A 24,241-nucleotide genomic window follows, 5' to 3' on the forward strand; every position below is an offset into this window, starting at 1 on the left:
ACAGTGTCGGCTGGCGACCCCCAGGGGGAGAGCCTTCTCTGTGGCAGCACCCGCCCTCTGGAATGACCTACCCCCTGAGATACGCACGATATCAGACCTCCGGACTTTTCGTCGGGCCCTGAAAACACACCTATTCCATCTAGCTGGGCTGGCTTGATCCCATCCTCTCAGTTTTAATTGAATTTGGTTTTAATTGGGTTGTTTTTAATATCTTGGGCCGAAATTATTTAATTGTTTTTTAAATTGTTTTTAAATTTTATATGCAATATTTTATCTTGGCTGTACACCGCCCTGAGTCCCACAGGAGAAGGGCGGTATAGAAATAAAATAATAATAATAATAATAATAATAATAATAATAATAATAATAATAATAATAATAATAATAATAATAATAATAAAAAAATAAAAATGTTGTCCTGGTACTCATTGTTTGTTTGGTATTCAAAGCACAAGCTAGAATTTTTTTATGTTGACTGCCTTGTGACTCACTACATTATTCCTTATGGGGAAAAATTGTTTAGTACTCATTATTTTTAATTGTCATCACAGCTCCCAGAACCAATTAATGATGAGTACCAAGGTACCACTATAAATATAATGAGGTTTTTTTAAAAAAATATCCTTGTTCTAACCCATTTAGACTTTGGTAATTCAGTAAAAAAATCCTATAATGGATAGTGAACAGCTAATCTATATTCAATTTCTGGCATTGGATCAATGTGTTCATTGATGTTCTATTAAGCATTCTACTTGCTGTGCATTGCACTAGCTAAATCTTCTAAACTGATATTGAGATTGTTCCTGGTTGAGCACATTACAACAAACTAGTATATTGAGTATCAGTCATCATGGCTAAGGATTTTCTGTCAAGGGACAGATGTCCTGCTGTTCCACTCAAAGCCAGAGAAGGATATTGTTTAGTCACTGAGGCTGTCTGAGACTTTATGGACAAAGATATCAAATTGTGAAACTGTTTAATCTAAAGCTGGCAAATTGTCTAGTTCACAAACTCAATAACATCTCAACCTAAGAATTCCCATTTTATCAGAATTCAGTTTCATCATAAATTCAACTCTATGGCAGGGATGTCAAACTCCCGTTGTCACGGTGGCGTCATGTGACGTATCGTGACTTTCCCCTCCCTTTGCTAAACCAGGCATGGGCGTGGCCTGTGCATGATACATCCAGCCCACAGGGAGTTTGACACCCCTGCTCTATGGCATATTTCCAAATCCTCAATAGATGTTAAAATATTACAAAGCATATCAAATCCCATCTCCAGAAAATAGTCCACTGTGTAGGAATTGAATCATGATAACAAGGTACATTCACTTCCCCAGTTCATAGAGATAGTTTGAGACGACACTATAGTTGAGAGCATTAAGACACTGGGAAGAAAGAGCTTTTGTTTTTTATTACTGCAGGAATGTCTTATCCAAATCTGGAAAAATAGCCCATGCGTTATGGAATGACAATTTAAACTGAACATTTTCTAAATATGTTCATTTTTTATCGTATTCTTAACTCACTTTGTTGGTTAAATCTGTCTATTTTGAATGTGATTCAGTTCACACATTTTACTAAACTGAAATGTAATTTGTTTAGTTTTGGCTTAAGATGCGTTAATCCAACCACTTGTGGTTTATTAAGAAAAAAACATGGTTTTAATAACCCAGGGCTTAGTACAACATGTGAACTAGATCTTTTTTTTCTCAGCTAAACTTCCTCCAACTTGTGTTGGTTCAAACACTACTCACTTCAAGAACAGTTCAGATTGTTTCTTTCTATCTATTCCAGACATGCTAGCTTTGAAAATTGTTCTTCCCAACTCAAATGAGTTCACTCAGCTGCTGGGATCTGATCACTGAAGCCTTTCTTCTGGCAAATGCTGTGAACTGAAAGATCCCAGCTGGAACTTGAGCACAAAGCAGTAAGAATTATCTTCAACTTTTAGACTAAGGCCTATTCTTATGGGCTTATTCTTTTGAAAATGTGGAATTATAGAAGGAGAAATGTGAATATATTCAATTGACTCAAAACAGCTCTGAACACCCCTAAGATCCAGATAAGAAACATATTTTCCACATTGCTATATATTAATATAATACTATTTTACTCTAAATCAGTATTATTTCTGAACTGGAAAATTGCAGAATACAGTATGCCGTATATGATATACTACATTTAGTGTTTAAAAGTTCATAAAATTTTGAAAGGCAAATTACAAATGTCATGAATAAGTAGCATATTTCCAGGATACAAATATGTGCAGGAGGAAAAGCAGCTCAGGTGAGGCTAAAACCTCTAAAGAACAGTTGCTGGAACTGGGTATGTCTACTTTGATGAAAAGAAGGACTAGGGGTGACATAATAGCAGTGTTCCAATATCTCAGGGGCTGCCACAAAGAAGTGGGAATCAAACTATTCTCCAAAGCACCTGAGGGCAGGACAAGAAGTAATGGGTGGAAACTAATCAAGGAGAGAAGCAACCTAGTACTAAGGAGAAAATTCCTGACAGTTAATCAGTGGAACAACTTGCCTCCAGAAGTTGTAAATGCTCCAACACTGGAAGTTTTTAAGAAGAGATGGGATAACCATTTGTCTGAAATGGTATAGGGTTTCCTGTCTAAGCAGGGGGTTGGACTAGAAGACCTCCAAGGTCCCTTCCAACTCTGTTATTCTATTCTAAATAGGAACTTTAGGTTCTGATAGTTTCATTTTGATTATAGAGACTGCCTTTATATAAAACTTGTAGTAATCTTGTATAAATAGTGAATTCTGCTCCTGAAGCAACAGGAATATATGATCATCACAATAATGATAACACTGTAGTACCAGCATGAGATGATTGCTTAAGACACAGTATGTTCAGGTGTTGTGGGGCAATGCCAGGCTTTTCAATATAAAATTATGACATTCCACTTCATTTACAGTAATGCAAGCAGCTCATATCTCGAGTAACTACTGTTACCACTGTTTTATGACTCAGGTCTGGGAATCAACCATGTAGCTCTGAAATGAAGTAACTGGAAAATTGGATCAGATACAGTTAAGGGTATCTGATCCCTCCTGTTCAACATTTATGTGAAGCCGCTGGGTGAGATCATCCGTGGTTTTGGGGTGCGATGCCATCTGTACGCTGATGACACTCAGCTGTACATCTCCACCCCAGACCACCCCAATGATGCCCTCGAAGTAATGTCCCAGTGTCGAGGCCGTGCAGGTCTGGATGGGGAGGAACAGGCTTCGACTCAACCCTTCCAAGACCGAGTGGTTGTGGATACCGGCGTCCTGATATAGCCAGCTGGTGCCATCGCTGGCTATTGGGGGCAAGTCACTGACCCCCACAGAGGGGGCTCGCAATTTGGGTGTCCTCCTGGACACACAGCTGTCTTTAGAAGAGCATATGACGGCCGTGGCCAGGGGGGCTTTTTATCAGGTCCGCCTGATACGCCAGTTGCACCCCTTTCTGGATCGGGACTCCTTGTGCACGGTCACTCATGCCCTGGTCACGTCACGCCTGGACTACTGCAACGCTCTCTACATGGGGCTCCCCTTGAGGAGCACCCGGAGGCTCCAGCTGGTGCAGAATGCGGCCGCGCGGATGATTATGGGAGCGACATGACGCTCCCACGTAACACCTCTCCTGTGCGAGCTGCATTGGCTCCTGGTGGTCTTCCGGGTGCGCTTTAAGGTGTTGGTTCTCATCTTTAAAGCGCTCCATGGCTTAGGGCCAGGATATTTGCGAGACCGCCTGCTGCTACCGATAACCTCCCACCGGCCAATATGCTCTCACAGAGAGGGCCTCCTCAGGGTGCCGTCGGTCAGGCAATGTCGGCTGGCGGCCCCCAGGGGGAGAGCCTTCTCTGTGGGGGCACCCGCCCTGTGGAACGAGCTGCCTCCTGGAATACGATTGATCCCGGACCTCCGGACCTTCCGTAAAGCCCTGAAGACGTTTTTATTCCACCAAGCCGGCCTAGCCTAAATGGTTTTTAATTGGGATTTTAAATTTTATGGATTTGGGGGTTTTAAATTGGGAAGCTAATGATTTAATTCTTTTTTAATTATCTTAACCTTTGTATTTGTATGTTTTTTCATTTTGGCTGTTCACCGCCCTGAGTCCCCTCTGGGGGAAGGGCGGTATACAAATTAAATTAATAAATAAATAAAGGGGATTGTACTGTATGTTGTGGATGTGTATTCCTGGTTACTATTGCTTGTATTTATCCATATTTCATCTTTGTTTTACAATCAAACTAAGTGATTGTAAAAATAATGGAAAATTGAAATTTAATTATACCAATTACTTTTTTCTGTAAGATTTTGTGAAAGCACTCTCCTATTAAGCCCCAAAGCAATTGGATGAGCAAAATAAGGATTTTGTCTGTATTCTCTACTCTCTCAGAGAATATCCTTGGATGCTTTGTACAAGTGAGAATGCTGGCTTCCCTAGGAATGTTAGACTGTTTGCTGCTACTCCTCAGCAAATATTTCTGTTTTCATCTTGTAGAATATACCCTGATTTTATATAATATGAATCAAGTCAGCCTATTTTTTATAGATGTTGGAAGTTATACATATAACAAATTATTCTTGCTTCTAACGATGCAATTTATCGGACTGCCATTATAAGACTGTCTTCTTCTGGGCTGAGAATATCATAGATTTTACACTTGGGAATTAATAATGCTTTTAGGTTATCTGAAATATGCAGTCTCACTGAGGACAGTTTAGTGCTTCTGCATAACGAAAAAGCAATTTGGGTCACATATTGAAGCTTCTATTTGCTCAATTTCTTATTCCAACAGGTAGTGCTTTCTACAGATTTAGGAATGACTCTGTATCAACTTGTACAATATTTTAGGAACCAAATTTAGAGACTTAAAGAAGACACATTAAAGATGGGGAAATCTACAATGGTAGTAATATAAGATTTTTCAACTGTTCTACATAAATTGTATATTCATGGCATTTATGCAGTTAAAATTATTTAAACACAGAAAATGTCACACGTTATTTAAATTGTTGCTTTATGATGCACTGTTTTGCCCAGTTAAACAGCATGACTACAAGAGTTTTAGTGGTATATTAGATAGCCTGTACCCATTGGGCTATTGTTTCAGAGATATTTCCTTACCTAAACAGAGAAATAAATAATCTTGGGTGGGCAAAAAAGCAGTGGGAGTGGGAGTGACTTCTGACTTCTGCCAGCTTCCCACTGAGTTTCCTTGCACTTTTAAACTGGAAGATGTGGTGCTGATTTTTTCCCCCTTTCTCGGGAAATACAACAATTTTTCCAATGCTAAAATTACAATATTTGAAAAGATTAAGATACATTTCCTATCTTCCAAATCTGTTGCCTGGGAACCATAGGCACATATTAGTGCTTATCACATGTTAACAGTCCCATCTTCATTTTTAGTAATAGCTTTTCTTTCTAGATTAAAATGTTAGTCTTTGGGACATTCTAAACGTATTTTTTCTGGGTTGGTACATATTTGTAGCATAAGATTTCCCCTCATTACTTCTGGGCTCCCCAACAATCCACACATGGAAAATAAAACGTGTTCTGTGTCTCTGAGTAGAACATTAGTTCTTTCATACCATCTAAAGATCAGAACCCAAAGTGACTTGCAAGAGTTAATTTTTCCCAGGAACTCACTGTCCTGTGTTTTGTTATGGTGCATGTCCTTCCTGCCTGCTGGTGCACAGGAAAAGTTCAGCAGGAGCTAAGAGAGCACTGATAATTTAACCAAAAACTAGGTTGTGTGGAACAATATACTGTGTTATTGGACATTATTTCTTTTTAATGAACATTTGTAGGTGGCAGGGAAAGGAATCTGGGCGATCTAGAAATGAGAAATACAATGGTAGCTTGATACTCATCATTAATTGGTTCCAGGAGGTGCGATAAGTACCAAAAATGATGAGTAACAAACAAATTTTCCCATAAGGAATAATGTAATGAGTCACAAGGCAGTCAACATCCACAAGTTCTAGCTTATACATTGAGTACCAAGCAAACTATGATTACCAGGACAAAAATTTTCACATCAAAATGCATTGAGTACCAAATTCAATGAGTTTCAAAGCAATTGAGTACCAAGGTACCACTGTCCTCTAGATGAGGATTATGTTACGGAAAAGGATTTAAATCTTGGGCCTATGCTGTGGTTCTAAATTACTGTAAATGACACTAGGTCTTCCATATTTGGGCTATAAAAATCCAAGCAGCTATTATATGCCAGCAAATTTTCTTGTATCTTAGCTGCTATGCAGTTGTCATCTGGATTTTTGGAACCTAGATATGATAATTATACTTACACACAAATATTTCACATGTGTTCTTGGAGAAGAGTTGCCAATTGATTATTTTCATTGTTCAGATATGACATACATATTTTGCCTATATGCCAAAAATGTGCTCAAGGAGGCTTAGCACTATTAAAATACAAATAAACAGAATTACGACTGAAAAATAAAACAATTCAATCAAAAGGAAATAACACCAGCCCTAATGAAAACAAACTTCAGCTAAGCAATCAGTTTAATTGCCAAATGTCTACCTGAATGTCTCTGCCTGCTTGTAAAAAGAGTAACAGAGATACTCTCCTCCTAATTACCTTCATCTGATGCTGGGCTCCAAGACTCCTTGTTTTAATATTCAATAGCAAAGAATGTTTGTAAGGCTACAGTATTCCCTGTTCTTTTCAGTTTCCCTTGCCAGGCAGACCAATAACTACAAAAACCCTAACCTATCTTCTTTAACTTGGACTCTCATAAGTGGTTTGGAAACAAAACAGAAGGGCCTATTAGGGGGACTCATTTGGGTGGCCCACCCAGGAAAGAGGAGGTGTCCAGCAATTTATTCAAGAACCTATAATTATAGGGATAATTGTGAAGTTTCACTGCCCGAGAAGTGGCTTTGCTATATCTTTGCTATAAGAGGAAAGATAGGAGAAAGATAGTGTTAACTGAAACACTGCTTTTGTCAACAACAGGTAATTGATCTCACCTGCAATTCAGTTATACAACTGTCCATTTCTCAGCTAGGTAAGATAGTTGGTTGGGTTGTCCCAGAATCTTTTAGGATTCTTCTGTGAATGACCACATAATAGTCCCATATAATGAATCACAACAGAGTGTAGCGTGTTATGCTTTCGCAAGAATAAAAAATAGTGCATGATCTAACAATACTGTACTCTGTAACCTTATAGATAGCAAGCAAGATTTCAAAACAGATTCTTGAACTAAATCTGTAAAAGTACATTATCTAGATACAAATCCTGTGGGATGTACTGCACAGTTGGGATCCAGGATGTCTGTAGTTTACAGGCGTAATATTTGTGTCCCTGCTTCTCTTGTATGAGGAAACTAAATTTTTGAGAGGCTGTGGGAATGGGTATGGTGTCTCTCCTGTGTGTATGTGTGAAATGTGTGGAAGAGGAATGAGAGATAATCCAATCTAATACTCAGCAGAAATACAATTGAGGTTTGATCATGAGGGAAGAGAATCTTTTGCATGAAAAAGGAGAGGGCTTCCTTTGTTAATTGGAATAAAAAAGAATTTGCATAGGGCTTCTCATTAACATGCTCACTGTTGCTACCTCATTGGATCCTAGAACCTCCTCTCCCAATTTTGCATCAAACAAAGCAGTTCTCTCAGTATAGGGGGAGGTGAACAGGAGCAGATGTGGAAGTGGGGGTTGTATAATGACTGACAATTCCTAGTTTAACTCCCTTTCTGTCAGAGAGGAGAGTGTCCCATATAAGCATACTTGGCAGCTTTTCTGTTTGCCTTGTCTTTTCATGCTGCTCCCTGGTTAATTAAGGTGTTGGAATTTGAGGCTTCCTCAATCCACTTTGAAGCTTCAGATTCTCCTGTTCCAAATTAAACTTAATTATAAGAAGAGCTCCCCTCTTTTCCCTCTTCACAACATTTGCAGATACTCTACATTTTCTACTACAAAGGGTGTAATAAAGGAATAAATGCCCCTAGTATCTCTTAAACCACCATTACTCACCTAAGACAGAACACAAACAAGGCTAGTTCAGTTCAGGAGTTTTTGTACAGTGCAGATAATGAGAAGGGCAAAGTTAAGCCAGGTTTTTGTGCCAAAGAGAGGGATTTGTGTGCATGCCAATCTCTCTCCATGCTTATTTTTGCCCTGGCCATTGTACAACATAAAACCATATCCAGGCAGTTGTTAATGAGACTCTATACTTAAAGCCCATCAGGATGGACTTTTTAAATTTTGGGATCCATCTTTGCCTGTGGCTTTAAAATTTGGACTGAACGTATTCTCCACCCTTCCTCAAACTCTGGTTTTGCATGTGTGGTTTTCCTCTTGGGTGGCCTAGTCATGATCAGCATAGCACAGGATGACTCCTGGTGTTTTGCCTCCCAAACAGCCTGGAATGGTTTGGATTCTGAGCCTGATGCTTCCCCTCCAGCTCCGAAGGATGTAATGTGTCTGTCCCCTCCCTATGTTCCTTGGCATGGCCTCCTCCCTTACTGGCATTGTAGGAGGGTTTTTGAGAGAATTCAGCTAATGCAAACTACAGTATTAGAATTATAGTTTATACTGAAAAGTCACAAAATAGTAGCTCTTTAGCAATGAGATTACCATAAAAACATAGGCTATTCTTATTAGAAGATACATAATCCCTATTAAAGAATCCTCTAACATTATATCAACTTTAGCCCAAAGTAATTATCCAATTATGGTTTTGTTAATGTCCTCATTTTCAGTTGTTAAGTCTAAAAATGTTTTTAAAAAGTTATGCCAAGGTTAAATGCCCTGATAATGAAAACTTGAGTGGTCAAAATTTTTTGCTGTAAATGATATAGATACTGTATTTAGGTAGCAACTTGATTATTAGTAAGGACTTTCTAGTGCAAGATTTAAGACTTTTGCTGTGACCATAGCTCTACCACAAGGGACACTTGCAACATAATTTCTATTTTGATTTTTTTCACAATATGGTTTTCATACTCAGTAATGAACCCTAAAAATTGCAGTTGGTGAGGATGCATAATATTTCTCTCTTATTGATCTTTTTGAATAATCTAACTTTAATTAGAAAATTGCTTTATCAGTGACATTCTGTTAACAGCTTTTGTAGCATTTTAACAATTGAATTGTGTCTACTATGTGTGTGTTTTCTAACAGTCTAGAAAACAGAGCATTAGACATAAAAGTGGGAGAATATGATTCAGAGTAGAATTCAGTCTTGGAAATTCTGTGCCTTGAGCTCTGCTTGTCTACATAAAATAAAATATAAGTTATGTCCTTACAATATGGGACAAGTTGGTCAAAAACATACTTGTTTTATAGATTTAAATGGTTTGGGATTGCTTTAACAATAGGACCATTCTCTAAAAACATAGAAATTGTGTCATTTTTCTGGGGGTACTTTGAATTGGAGATCAGTCCCTTTAAAATAATAAAGTGGATTTAAAAGGAATATAAAGTTGCTTGTACCCTAAAGTAACTTGATTATATAGCAAAGTGAAGAAGTATAGTTTTATAACTATAAGAAGTAGCTTAAAATAGTATCTTCAAAATGGGGATCCTGGGAAGAATATGAGGGAGCTGCATTTTAATGAGAAGATGGAACAGTCAGTTGAATAGTCCTGAAAGACTGCTTTACCTGTCCATTTTCATCTTTTACACCAAGCATCATGCAGCCACGGAGGATATATGCCTGTGCCAGGTGCACTCTCAGTTTGTGCAGGATGACAATAAGACTAGTGACTTGGGCATTTCTCAGCCTGAATTCACTGTGCTTCCAAAATAAGTTCTAGACTCATCTGTGATATTCATGAGTTTCTACAATAAATTGGCAAGATATTTTAGCAGACATCCTCTCCCACCCCTTCATTAAGATGCAATGCAGCAAATCTTGACCCTAGTGGTGGCGTAAGGAGAGCAGTGTCAGTTCTATACTGAGTCATCATGTTTGTCTTGAGATGAAGTACCTGATTGTACATGTGTTACTTCATTGGAGAAATCAACACTGTTATGGAAATAACTAGAAGAATGTTGAATGTTATGGAAATAACTAGAAGAACAATGTTGCTAATGGTAGGCAACAGAAATGGTATTGCTCTGTTCCTCAGTAAGTGATCGATATGAGTGGAGGCAGAGTCAAAGGGGAATGAATTGTCCAAAGACACATAGCTGAAACCACCAGCTACAAATCTCAAGAAGGTATTTAAAAGAATATTAAGGCCCAGAGAGCTGAACAGAGGATTGACTACAGAGAGAGCAATGGAGGGTTGCAACTTCTCAAGTCTTGGGCTATAACTCATTGTCCTAATTAGCTGGAAAACTATAGGGAATGCTATCACCCTTCAGGAATGTGTGGGATGGATTGTTAGGGGTGTGAAGAATGGGAAAGAAAGCAGGAAGTTTCTGGAGGCAAGTCACTTCCACTTTCATCTTTAAAAAAAATCTCAACCCCCACAACTCTTCAAATCTGGGAGCAAAGCGGGATTGGCAGCACAATTTCAGACAGTTTGGGAGGGGAAGTGTTTTAAGATTACAGTTTAGAGTTGTTTGACTTCTGCTCTCACACAGTTATTTCCGAGAGAGCAAAGATGTATCATTGAAAGCTGTCTATTTTTAAAGAAATAAAATATTGGAATGGCACAGTTTTGGGTACCTAGGCAGGGATCCGAAATGGGCTGCCTGTACTAACTTTTAGGTACCTTGACATAAGAATGTCAAAGAGGCTACTTATTTGTGAAGTTGATGGACAACAAGAAGAGTCATCTTGTAGGTCACCATTAAAGTTTTCAACAGTTCCAAGGTACATTGTACTCTTGGTACAAAGAAGTATTTCACTTTACAGTATAAAAATTCTCATTTCTTATATCATTTCTGTGAATCCTGAAACACTAGTACAATGTACAATAGTCAGTTTTCTATATCACAAAATTAATGGCCACATTGTGTTCTGCATATGTACGATTTCTTGCTACTCTACAAGGTAAACCAGATTAAGAAATAGAGTCCACGGAACTCTTTATTTATATTGCCTATAGTAATATAATTGTGCAAGTCTGATTGTACTTCCCCTCTTTCTTCTTTTAGATTTTGTGTAATTGGAGGAGGGTCTATCTGAGGTGTTTTTGTAATCTTCTCCATAATTTAGACTCAAGCAATGTTTTTCTTTTTGTTACTTTGGTAATGGAACTTGATGGAACTCTCCATCAAGTTCATCCTCTTTACTGTCTACTTGTCTTATCACACTTTTATGCTTTTATTTAAAACACAAACGGAAAACATCACAACCACTAAAGCTGAAATCTATTGTGGAAGTTCTACAAGGGGCAAGTCCTTCTTACCCATTCCTAGGCCCAGCCCACAGAAATTACTACTTCGCATTATGCTTTTGTCCAAAGTTTTCTTTAGAAGGAAGATCCTCCACAATGCAAGAAGTCAATTTGGCAGGTGAATTTTAGTGGAAAAATAATTGGAAAGGAAGGGAAGGAGTTGATAACTATTGAAATTACATTTGTCAAATTTAGAAATGTAAAAGGCTAGGTGCCATTTAGTGTTATACGTATCTTAATTTGTGTATTTTACGCAGTTTTAATTAGTTACACAGTTAAAAGCAATCCCAATCCCTTAATTTGGATAGCTGGAAAACATTAGGACTGTGAGTTACTGAGTCTTCACAGATAAAGCATCACTGAGGCAACTCCATCATAATGTAAGTATCTGCTGTTCTTTGGCAAATGAAAAGTTGGAGTGGTGGTAGCCAACAAAAGGTCCCATTTCAGGGCAGGAGTGAATCAGAACCAGTTTTGGATCTGCCTGATCCAACTGTTTCCACTCTTGCAGCCTCTTGCCGTGAAGCTGGTGTGTTTATTTTTCTTCCCCATGCATTGCTTTCAAAGAAGAATGGGAATTGAGCACATCTCTGATATCTTTCAGGATTCATCAGAACTAACATTTATTTCTGTCTAGCTCCATTGTTAGCACTTTTTAATGTTACTGCTTCAACTCTCCAAGTTCTCAAAGCATTTTAAAGTCATTCGTGCAATTAGTGTTATTCCTGCTGATTTCAGAATGTTACAATCAGGCAAGGAACACCATGAATCTTTCCAGCTGGCCAACAGGCAAGTGTAAAGATTTTCAGTCAATCAGTAGCTCCAACTGAGCTACAGCAATTCCTGGATTAATGAACATATCCTTACATTTTGTAAAAAAAAGAAGAAAAATAACTGTTTTCTCCCCATTTTCAGTACATGCTACGTGCTTGTCTGTTTTTGAAAGTACATAAATCTGTGTTGTTGACATTACACCAAAGCAGCTTGACTATCAGATCAGATTTTCTGCATATAAATTCTAATTAAAAGCTACAACCCAAGTCTTTCCCAAATGGGGCAACCATGGCTGTAAATTGCAATGATCAGCCTTTGGGTTGGAGAGATGAGAGATGGCTTGCTTGAGCTCAAAGACTAGTAAAAGTGCAATGTGGGAAAAATTTAGGGGAAAACATTTTGCTTATCTGCAAGATTTGTTTTAAGAGACATTATGAAATTGATTTAAACTGACCTGAAGTATTTCAGTTAGTTAGTTGATAAACTTTGCTTATGTAAAGAGGGAAAAACAACCAAGATATTTTTTATGAAAGTTGTAAAACTGCCCTAGAAGGATTTAGATTTCATTGTCCAGAGTGGAATCTATTGGACAATTCAGCAGGCTGAGATTAGTGATTCTAGTAATCAGCTAGGATATCCAATAAGAATTGTGTGAATACGGCAGTGTGGTACTTGTTGCAGATGCTCTCTGTGGATGGTGCAAATCTTTTACTATGACATATATTAGAATGTTGAATCTGTATTTTAAGTCTGAGAAAAATGCATTACTGAACTATTCATCTTGAATCTGTAAAAAATACAGGTAGTCTTTGATTTATTACCACAGTCGGGACCAGAATTTCCACTGTTAGACAAGACAGTGAGTTGTGCCCAATTGTACAACCCTTTTTTGCCATGGTTGTTAAGTGAATCACTGAGGTCCTTAAGTAAATAATGTCTTTAAACGAATCCCCCATTGACATTGCTTGCTATAAGCCGGCTGGGAAGGTCACAATGATGATCACATGACCCTGGGATGCTGCAACCTTCGTAAATACATGCTGGTTGCCAAGCACCCAAATTTTGATCATATGACTGGGGAAGCTGCTACAGTCATAAGTGCAAAGACCAGTCATAAGTCACTTTTTCAGGGCTATTTTAGCTTCAGAAGGTCACAAACCAAATAGTTTCATGTTGAGGATTACTTTTAAAATTAAGTAGTAGTACGTAAAACTTTAACTGAATTGCATTTGATATGAACATATCCCCAATTTTAATATCTTGATTGATGATAATGTGAAAGCTGATTTAACAGTGGCAGAGATAAGAGAAAGATATATTGATTCCATTCTTTTTTCTCTCCCTCTCCCTCTCCAGAGGGCAGTCGTGTCAGCCAAGAGCTCCGATACACAAGAGAAAAGCTTGGTGAAGAATCTCTCTACACATCCCAGATGCTAATACAAACTCCCAAACAGGAAGGAAAAAACATCCTAACTCCAGATGCCTTGGAAATGCATCTTGAAGCTGCTTTGGCTGCTAGTAAAGTGCAAGTCTTACTATTTGGAAAGTAAGTCTGAAATGGAGCAACTGTATTACACTAATAATAAGATCTGTTCGGTTGGGAGTGTTTTCATTCATTCATTAGATTAGAAGCGCCTCTCCTCCGTAACTGTACTTGCAGATCTCTGGTTTTCCATTGCAGGAAATCAGCAGTTTTACTGTTTGTTTGGGTAGCACCATCCCTTTCCTCTCAGCAATTCTGCTGGAGATGGTTGGTTTCCTCCTGCTAATTTTGAGTAGGTTCACTGCAAGGAAAAAAGAAGCTGTGTGATTTTCCTCCTTTTTCCAGCATTCTACTAGATATAGAATCAACTGTTTCATTGCCTGCCAGTTAGCTTACTTGCTGATTAACTTACCAACAAGACGGTCAGAATATCTGTTATCATCCCTTATTCAGTAGCAAATCAATTGGCAGATGGCCTACCGCTCCTGTCCTAATGTTCCCTTTATTTGTATTCATTTTATGTATTCAATTTATGCTTATACTTATCTAATACATACTTGACAAACAAATAATAAATAAATAAATTTCTATCTGCTAATGGCAACTGGGAAAGTAGTTGGGCTTTTCTATGGCTCTTTGAACTGCATTGTCTGTGGTAATGGAGCCACAAGCAGTCTTGGTCTGCAGAATTACCTATCATTGGATGAAACCAAGATCTAGTTAATTCAGTATTCTGTTGCAGTCGCTTGCTAACTACACCCTACCACAAAATCATAAATAGGGCATACAAATTATGGTCTTCTGTCCAAGACCTGATGCTCAGAAATTTATAGTCTTGAAATATATTGAAGTCTCATTTAAATATCTTCATATAAATCTTGTATTAGTTAGGACAAGTCTCTCCCAGAACTCCTGATTTCCTGATGTTTGCTATCTCTGCTCTTACTCTTAGATCATGGGATCTCAACAAAATATGCTACAAATCAGGTGTCCCAATAATTGAGAATGGAATGATTGCACGGGTGAGTATACAAGGGAATATATGCCTCTACAACAAGATCCATGTGTGCATTTGGTCCCTCAGGCTCCAGTCTGAGGCCTCTAGAGTATTCCAACATCAAAATGTCTATTTTTATTGATGCTCTTTTTAAAAAAATAAAGCTACCTGTGATTTTTGGAAATGAAATGGAAATGATTCACTAGGACTCTGAAAGCAAAACACATCCATAAACACTTTTACCCACCTCCAAAGGCCAGCTATTTTTAGTTTCACAGACCTGTCTTCCTAAGAATCTAAAGCAGTATTTCTCAATCTGGGCAACTTGAAGATGGGTGGACTTCAACTCCCAGCATTCCCCAGCTAGCTGGAGGAATGCTGGGAATTGAAGTCTACCCATCTTCAAGTTGCCCAGATTGAGAAACATTGATCTAAAGCAAATATGTATGCAACTGCCAAGCAAAAAAACAACAACCCGTTTGTCCCTACATTGTGTAGTAGCTATAGAAAGGAGATAAAACATGTGGGAAGATCTCTTTGTCGAATAGTGTAATTTCCCGGAGGATTGCTGGTTTTACTGGAGAATGGAGTAGATGCTAGAGGTGATCTTGAGGTTACTATGGGGATAGATGGAATCTTTTTAAAATGCCATCACAAAAGAACAGCTTTTCAAGTCATCCTTTTGGATTCAGAGATCTGGGTTTTTTTAATACGCTGGATTTCTTATTCTAATAACATTCATTTATCTCTATTTGAGATATCAGCTACCTGTGATTTTTCTATCTCCATTCCATTCTGTGGACTAGGAAAATTTATTTTGTCCTTCTTTGTTTTCAGCTGTGCCTGATCTTTGCTAATTTTATATTCCTTAGGCTTGGATTGTAAGAAACTGCAGTGTTTGACCCTTTGTACAAGGTCACCAAATTACTGTCACATTAGCCAGGATGCTATCCTTAGAGTGAAGACTTCCCATTGATTAGCCAATGCTAGGACTTGGCTTTCAATATCTTACAGAATAAGGTGTTGTTAGGATTGAAGACTTTGTATTTAAGATGGTATTCCTTGGTTCCCCAGAGAATATTTCTATTCCAAAAAAATAAATATAGGTTTTTAGATTTTAGTAATAGTAGGGAAAGGATTGCAGAATAAGTAGTCAGGTATGCAGTAAAATGAAGAAAATGTTAACAGATTAAAATAGAGGAATGAATCCCCATACACATATGAGAACTGGCTCTGTGAATTTATATTAATGTGTCATGATTATTATACCTTTTATTGCCAGATGATTGAGAAGCTCTTCCCCTGTGTTGTTGTGACTCCACTGGATTGTTTCTGGGATGGTGCCAAATTACAAGGAGGGTCTGCTTATCTACCGTAAGTATCTGCTTTTTTTTTTTTTTTGCTATGTCATTCTGTCCCTCCTTCCTGCAGCCATATGATGGGACCCTAATTATGAGAAAGGTACAGTTCATTAAGTACTGAATATTATGACTAGAGCTTTTTTCCCTGCTCTTACCTTTCATTACTCCGATGAAAAGATATGATGTGATGTGATTGGCCATCATTGCTTTGTTTTTTCCATAAGATAATAATTGAGCTGTGCAAAACAATAATACTTCTCCTCCTCCAATTCTCATTTCCCATTTATCACATTAAATGTTTCTATTTAATATTCACTAAAAGTATTTTCTTTTAAAGAATCCCTCAGCTAATAAACGAGCTGGGTTCTGCAACAAACTTAATTTGGTTACTTAATTGATCCTTTCTGCATTTCGTCAGTCTATTGAATAGAATGAAACCAAACTGATAGGATTTATACCACATGCTAAAATATGAAGCCAACTCTTCAATCTTAATTGACAAGGCTAAGAAGTTTGGGAAAATCTAGTTTCTGTAAAGGAAAAAGAAGGAGAGGGTTGTTGCTGATATTATTCATAACACGGTATTATGAAACATTTTCCCTAAACACTTAAAGCATTTACCTAACATAATCACAATAATGATGATAACCAACTTATATGATCAGAGTTTCATAGAGGAAATTGCCATGCAATCTACTTCCACACTGTCATTGTGAAGATTAGTGAGGGTGCTGGCTATCGGCATACCATTTTTCTGTTATACCCACTTCCCTTAGTCTCCTCCCTTTCTTGTTATCTTCCTCCTCTAAACAGTGAGCTGCTACTGTCTGTACTTTAATATTAAAGGGTATATTACTGAAAATTAATTAGGAAATGGAGACTTCCCTGGTGGTTCATGAATAGTACAAATTTAAATATAGAATTTTCTGTTCTTAGTTTACTGTATTACAGGGTTCTATTTGCTTAGTAATGCCCAATACTGATGGACAGCATACCTGATCTAAGATCATTAATTTAAAAAGGGAAGGGTTCATTGAATATTTATGATAAAGAATGGCCATAGGCTAAAATTTGGAGGCTAGGATATTGGGAGCTTTCACAGACACATAAAGAGAGCATTGCAAAGATTTGCTCTTAATAAATTAAGTGTGCTGTTCAGGCACAACATTCAAACTCAATTATTCTGGACACCTTAGGGGAAAGCAGGGGTAGATTCTACTTACCTTTACTACCGGTTTGGAATGGGATTGCGCGCATGTGCGAGCGAAGCAAAATCTGCATGCGCAGATCGCCAATGATGACATCTGGGGCAGTGGGCGGGGCCTCCTGCCGGTTTTACTACCAGTTCTTGCGAACTGTTCCAAACCGGGGGAACCCACCACGGGGGGAAAGGCTGGATTAGTTTGGGCAGCCTGTAGAGCAGAGTCTAGCTGATGATATTGGAAAGGAGATCTTTTTAAAATTTTCCTTTGAAAACATTTTGTCCTTTACTGATTTCCTGCACAGATAACCATAAGATTCTTGTCTGATAATCGTTTTCTTCCTTGGCTTGCTTGACAACTTTAGATAAGGCCCCCGTTGCATCTGGTGCCTTCAAGATATTTAGATACCCACATGACAGAATGTATTCAAGATCATTGCTTATATAAGGAAGCAGTGGTCATTCTGAGTGATCTCAGGGCAGATATATCAGGAGTAAAGCTTTTTAGTATCCTCTCTCTTGAAGAATGATGCGACACCAAGGGCATAGGCAGAAATGTTTTGTAATATTACTTTGGATAGGGGAAGAGCTCTCTTCTAGTTAACTTCTTTTTGTATGAAACAAAACATGAAAGGGAAATATAACTTGCCTTTTTCACCTGCTTTCAATGCAGGAGGATAGCAATCAATGGGTGACACCATAGAAATATTATGTCAAATATTTTGAGAGCATGACTAAGGTCCCAAGGTCTGCTCTCTGTTCCCATTCCAAATCAAACGGGGCTGGGTTTACCTACTTGCTGTCATCAGTCCCCTCCCCAAATTTTCTGGGCTCAGTTGCTTTGTTTTATTACTTCTGCTGCCTTGTAATTATGTTTCTATTAAGGTGTACAAAATGGGAGATGAAGGAGGGGGAGAGTGAAGTTGTGGAGACCAGCCCTTTAGAGGGGAGGGGAGGGGGAGGGAGAGAGGGAGGGCCAGGGACAATTACCGGCATTCTTTCTGTTTACAAGTGTGTTTGTCTGTAAGGGGCCCTAGAGACTTATGCTTTGTCAGCAAATGGCAACACCACATATTCTCATGCTAATGACACTTTGAAAGCTCCAAGTTGCCCAACAAATGGAATAGTAGCTTTATTCAGTCTGCTGCTGAGTGGAAGAGGACAGTGAGAGTGAGTAAAGGAGGAGAAAACAGATTTCTAAAACAAAAACAGAAAGAGGGAGGGATTACAGCATCCAACTGCCAGAAGGCTTATGGGGAGGTACAAGGCTTTCCCCTTGAACTCAGTAGCAGCACAAATCCAAGGTAAGCAGAACAGGACCTGATTTCATTGCACTGGATGACATGATTACTGGCTCTTTTGGGTCAACAAGACGAGATTTATTCTTCACCCCTAGGAATGTAACAGGATTTCTTTCAAACTGGTTACCATGCGTCGGATTTTGAGGAACCACCTGATTACAATATCCTTAACTTTCCTTTTTTGTTTAACAAAAAATAGATTTTCATAAGTATTACACTTCTGGTACAACAAGGACAATTGACCAGGCTGTTTAGTTCTTTTCAGTCACTACAATGGATAGGACCTTTGCTCCCTTGTTTTTGCACCTGTCTTTCGGTTTCCAAGTTTACCTTTCTTATATCCTACTTCTTACTCTTTAAATATTTTACACACGCACACATACACACATACCCAAAAGTTTTTCTTCTGAATGTCTGAAATGGGGGAGCTTTTGCTCCAGCTTCCGCTTCAGTTCAGTTGAGGGTCTCTCTCTGTCTTCCCCCCCCTCTCCTTTTAACGCAAAGGGAGTGAAAATTCGGAGAACAAAAGGCAGCAATCTATGGAAAAACAAAAGGGCTGGACTTGGCTCAGTGAAGCAAGAAACAGCAGATAAAAGAAGCTCTCTTTAGGAGCTAGAGCTGGGCTGTTTGGAATGTGGGAATCAAGCAAGGAGGAAACTTCTTGGGATCTGAGATTTCATGAGTGATTGGAGGGTGATTCTGCCAAAACCATGACAAGATTTACTCTGCCTGAGTTTTCCTCATTTTCCCATCTTTGAGTTTAGTATTTATCCATTACTATTAAAAATTAATTCAAGACGTTCTTCATTATTCTTGTTGAAGATCTGAGAAAACACCAATCTGTTTTATTAAACATTTATTAATAATCAATGTTTATTAATAATATTGTCACTTTTCCTTTTGATTCTCAAAGTTAAATGATATAGTTACATAATAACCTTAAGCAGGGAAAACACTAAAGAATTCATTAGGGAGAGAAAATCACTTTTTTAGGAGGCTCTGAAGAGAGATTATGTTTGTTTTGAACAAACTAACAGAAGGGAGAAGAACTGACTTTTTTGCAGAAGTTGGCTAGCAGACAAGACAATCTGGCCTGGAGAATCTGCATCAACCTTCCCTGACCTGGAGTCTTTCAGATACGCCACACTGATTAAGCATTCTGAAAACTGCAGTCACAATTCATCTGGCAGACACCACATTGTGGAAGGTTAACGTACATGAAGCTCCCAGCTTTGCATGAGAAAGAAATGAACTCTAACATCTTTCAGCTGGGCAGCTATTGAATAGGAACATATTTTGATATTACAGTGCCAAAATGTTAAAATATATACAGGTAGTCCTCGACTCATAGCAATTCATTTAGTGACTGTTCAAGTTACAACAGCACTGAGAAAAAGTTAATTATGACCATTTTTCACACTTACAACTGTTACAGCATCTCCATGGTCACTTGATCAAAATTCAGGTGCTTGGCAAGTGACTCATATTTATGACGGTTGCAGTGTCCCAGGGTCATGCAATCCCCTTTTGTGACCTTCTGACAGCAAAGTCAATGGGGAATCCAGATTCACTTAACAACTATGTTAGTAAATGAACAACTGCAGTGATGCACTTAATGACTGTGGCAAGAAAAATCGTAAAATGGGGCAAAACTCACTTAGCAACAGAAATTTTGGGCTCAGTTGTCATAAGTTAAGGACTACCTGTATATATACAAATGTGTGTGTGTGTGTGTGTGTGTGTGTGTGTGTGTGTTTTGCAAGATTTCAGAATCTTGCAAGTCTGAAAGTACAATTTCCCCCTCCCCTTTACACCCCAAGAAATTAGAGAGAGTGTTCTGAGATTCTTGTCCCACGCACTAGCCAGCTGCAGACTGTGCTGCCTCTTATCTGATCTGATTGTTTCCTAGGCAGTATTTCTTGGCCCAGTCTGCCAAGGTCATTCCCACATACCATTACACTATTACAGACTCAGAAATCCAATAGCTATTTGTTTCCAAGCTTCGTGTGCAGGACTACTTCTACTGGGAAAGAGATGTATGGAAAAAAATTATACTTTAAAAAAAAATCATTCAAAAAGGGTTGTTGTTGCTGTACCACCTCTCGTTGCTTTTCAATAGATTTAGCTGTTGCCCCATAGCAGAAATAGGACAGGAGTGGATAAGGGTACTAGTGATGAATGGGGCAGCCTTCCTAACCTGGTGCTGTTTAGATGTAGTGGGACTTACAGTCTCTTTTTCTATCCAACAGTTATTATTTGGCAAATTCCAGAAGCTATTATCCAGGACACCAATTTATGGAAGGCTCCACTAGAATAATCAGTACATCAGCAGAATTGTGTAGATAACATCTTCCATCTTGGCCTAGACAATATCAGGGACCCATTCAGATCACATACCGTCAGTATTTGTTTGAATTCTGATGTAGAAGGGAACAAACAGTTCTGTTTATGTCTGCTGGTGCCCCCACTGCTAAAAATATGGATAATTATGCTGGGTGTATAGAGGCCAATGTATGGTTATCCATACTTACTGCAGTTTCCATATACAGATACATTTGATGAACATATACAACATTTCTTCTATGCAGAATTCTTCTCTTTCCTCTCCATTCCTGTTGAAAATTTCTCTTTTTCCTTTCAAATAAGCGTAATTGGTTCATGTTCTCGTCCTTGTGCATAACTACATTTTCTGGTCCTGCCAGGGAGGCACTGTCCAATTATCATATTTTCGAACTATAAGACACACTTCCCCCCCCCAAAAAAAAGTGGGTGGAAATGTCTGTGCTTCTTATAGAGCGAATGTTGCCAAAGTCCCTTCCACATGACGGCCCCCACCCTTTGGCCTCTGCCTTCCTTGCTGCTGCCGCCTATCACCGCCACCGTGCATCCCATTTTTGGCCTCTGCATGCCCCATTTTTGGCCTCCGCGCACACCCCATTTTTTACCTCCATGCGTCCCATTTTCCACGCGCCCTGTTTGGCGGCAATAGGCGGTGCCAATCCCCGCAGCCTGGAACAGCTGATCGTCAGTATTCCAGGAGGCCGATCCAACCCCTAATCAGCTGCTCGTGCTAAATCAGGCTGTGCTGAAGCTGACCAGGCTGTTTGCTGTTTGCTGCAAGGAGGCAAACTGCTGGGAGGCAGAGGCAGATTTTTCCCCCCTTGTTTTCTTCCCCAAAAGCTAGGTGTGTCTTATAGTCTGGAGCGTCTTATAGTCCGAAAAATACGGTACTTCAGAACTGGCTCTCCAAGCCACATGCAAAAGGAAAGCAGCATGCCTGATCCTGTTAACGTATGGGGACAAAGGGAATGAAGGCCTGTTCAAACCCTGCACAAATCCCTCCTATCCCTAAATAAGTCTTTTGCAGCCAGTCAAGGCAATTATGTTCTCCTCTACAGCTTCCTCTTAGCTGAACTCTCTTTGGAATAATAGCTGGCCTAGTGGACTGCTGCTGCTGCTGTTTTTGCACACACACACACACACACAAAAATACAAACCAAAACACTCCAATAATTGGATTTTAAAATGCATTTTTCCTTTATGACAAAGGATTAAAAATGTTCCTTAAAATCCAACCATGCAATTAAGATCAGCAATTTTGGAATAAAATCAGTAGCAACTCTTATAAGGGAGTTAGAGGCAATAAAGGCAAAGAGCTACTTAAAGTTTAACCCTGTAACATTTTTATGACTTTTTCACCGCAAGAAAAGGATAAATAGAAGGAATGCAAAAAGATTTCCAGCACAAGGTTGTAGTGTGAAATGCTTCTCATTCAAAATTCTAATAACTCCACTCTATTTTTAGTCCCATTCCCAGCTCTGGGTATTTTTTAATCCCAAGAGTTAATTAGTACTCCAGGTCTTGATCACACACATCCTCAGTGGACATTTATTGTTTTTCTATTTTTCAAAACTCTTTTTTTCAGTTCTAAAACTTTCAGATTCCTAAAATAGAATTCTCCCACATGAGCAGGAGAAATTATTCATGACTGTACACCTTTAAGTACCTCTTTTTGGGTGTCCAGAACCAGCCAGAGTGGATGTGGCTTTGAGGGTTGGAGAGATTTAAAAGGTGGGCATGCGTATAAGAGATATCACCACTTTAAGCGATATCAGTATGTAGGACCAATTGATATTTTGAATTCTATTAATCTACAGCATTTTGTCTCTACAGGGGCCGGCGGGATATTCAGTGGACTAACTTAGATCCTATTCAATTGATGGAGGAACTGGGTCAATTTGCCTCACTGGAAGGATTCAAGGAGATGTTGGATAAGGCAGAGGTTGGCCAGGCCTATATGGAGCGGCCTTGCCTTGATCCTTTTGACCCTGAGTGTCCTCCTAGTGCTCCCAACAGCCAAAGCCAGAAGGTGAGTTTACCCCAATTTACGGTGCATTTATGAGAATAAGAGCCAACCTGATTTTTTTTTCAAAGTTTAAGTTTAAAGTAATTTGCTGAAAGAGGAGCGGGAGTTGGGCTTTGGCAGAGGGATATTTAATCCATTAAAGGAGAATATTTGTTGCTCAGGATTGAAGTGAGGGATTCTTGATGCTCTCTGAGATTGGTTGTTTTCTTGCAGTTGTTTCGTTACCCAAACTAGGTAACATCATCAGTGGTAGTAAGGAGTAGAGTTTGCTCTCCATTTATATTCTAGTGCTTGCCCTGTCAGTGTTGGTGGAAGTAAATCTTGGAGGTTCTTCTGTTGAGCTGTTTACTGTTAGCTTGTATGGCAGTTCTTTGAGTGGGGTATTGCTTCAGTGGTGGGTTTCAAAAATTTTTACTACCGGTTCTGCAGGTGTGGCTTGGTGGGCATGGCATAGCTTGGTGGGCGTGGCAGGGGAAAGATACTGTAAAATTTCCATTCCCTCCCCAATCCAGGGGAAGGTTACTGCAAAATCCCCATTTCCTCCCTATCAGCTGGGATTTGGGAGGCAGAGAATAGATGGAGGCGGGGCCAGTCAGAATTTTTACTACCAGTTCTCTGAACTACTCAAAATTTCCGCTACCGGTTCTCCAGAACTGGTCAGAACCTGCTGAAACCCACCTCTGTATTGCTTATTTCTTGATTGTTCGTCTATTTAAACCATTTTCCTATGTTGTTTTCCCCAATCTAAATTGATTTTGCTCATGAGAAGCTGCGGTTGAGAGGATCGTCACTATGGGGAAATCTGTTTTAAAAGTGACACTTATATTCAACCAGGCTAACATCCCTGTATTTTGACAATATATAAAGATAATTTTTAAGCATTTATCAAATACTGATTTTTATTCTCTGTTTCTCCAATTTCAGTAATAATTTTTATTATAAATCTTTAATTTTTTGTTTCTTTTGTAATATTATCATTTTCTGATATTTAGCATTGCATATTAAGTGCAAGACTATGCCAAAAGCATTCAGTACAGAATCCAGAATTGTATCAAATTGGGCTAGATAAGCCAATGTTATAATGCGCAATAATCAGCTTCTATTATCTCTTTTTAAATCTGACTTCCCCATAGTCCTAATATTCTTATACATGCAGCTAATCTTGGAAAGCCATTGCCATTATTTTTATTGTGATTTCAGCAAATAGTTTACTGTTCCAAGTAATATTTTGCTTATTTTCCAATATGACTGTATTTGACAAGATACAGCAAGATATTAACAATGCTGAATTTCTATAATGATCCAGTTAATAATTTTTAAAAAAGGAAAACAAAGGGTACATCATTATAATATTACAGACCATACTGAAAAAGAATATAGAATACTTTATGGAAAGGATGCAAAAGTTGCCATCAG

At 38.6% G+C, this 24,241-nt stretch overlaps 1 protein-coding gene across 1 annotated transcript in view; it reads left to right on the forward strand.

Moving 5' to 3' along the window:
• PTCH2 (patched 2) overlaps window positions 1-24,241 on the forward strand; it is a 61,009-nt gene that overhangs the window by 17,609 nt on the left and 19,159 nt on the right. Inside the window, exons 3-6 of the mRNA XM_070939605.1 lie at window positions 13,473-13,662; window positions 14,552-14,621; window positions 15,879-15,970; window positions 22,633-22,828. Of these exons, the coding sequence (XP_070795706.1) occupies window positions 13,473-13,662; window positions 14,552-14,621; window positions 15,879-15,970; window positions 22,633-22,828 (548 nt within the window). The remainder of the gene's footprint in view (window positions 1-13,472; window positions 13,663-14,551; window positions 14,622-15,878; window positions 15,971-22,632; window positions 22,829-24,241) is intronic.

The sequence above is a fragment of the Pituophis catenifer genome, unplaced genomic scaffold (genome assembly GCF_029215685.1).
Source record: "Pituophis catenifer annectens isolate HBS135680 unplaced genomic scaffold, rPitCat1.0.hap2 SCAF_3, whole genome shotgun sequence".
Classification (NCBI taxonomy): Eukaryota; Metazoa; Chordata; class Lepidosauria; order Squamata; family Colubridae; genus Pituophis; species Pituophis catenifer.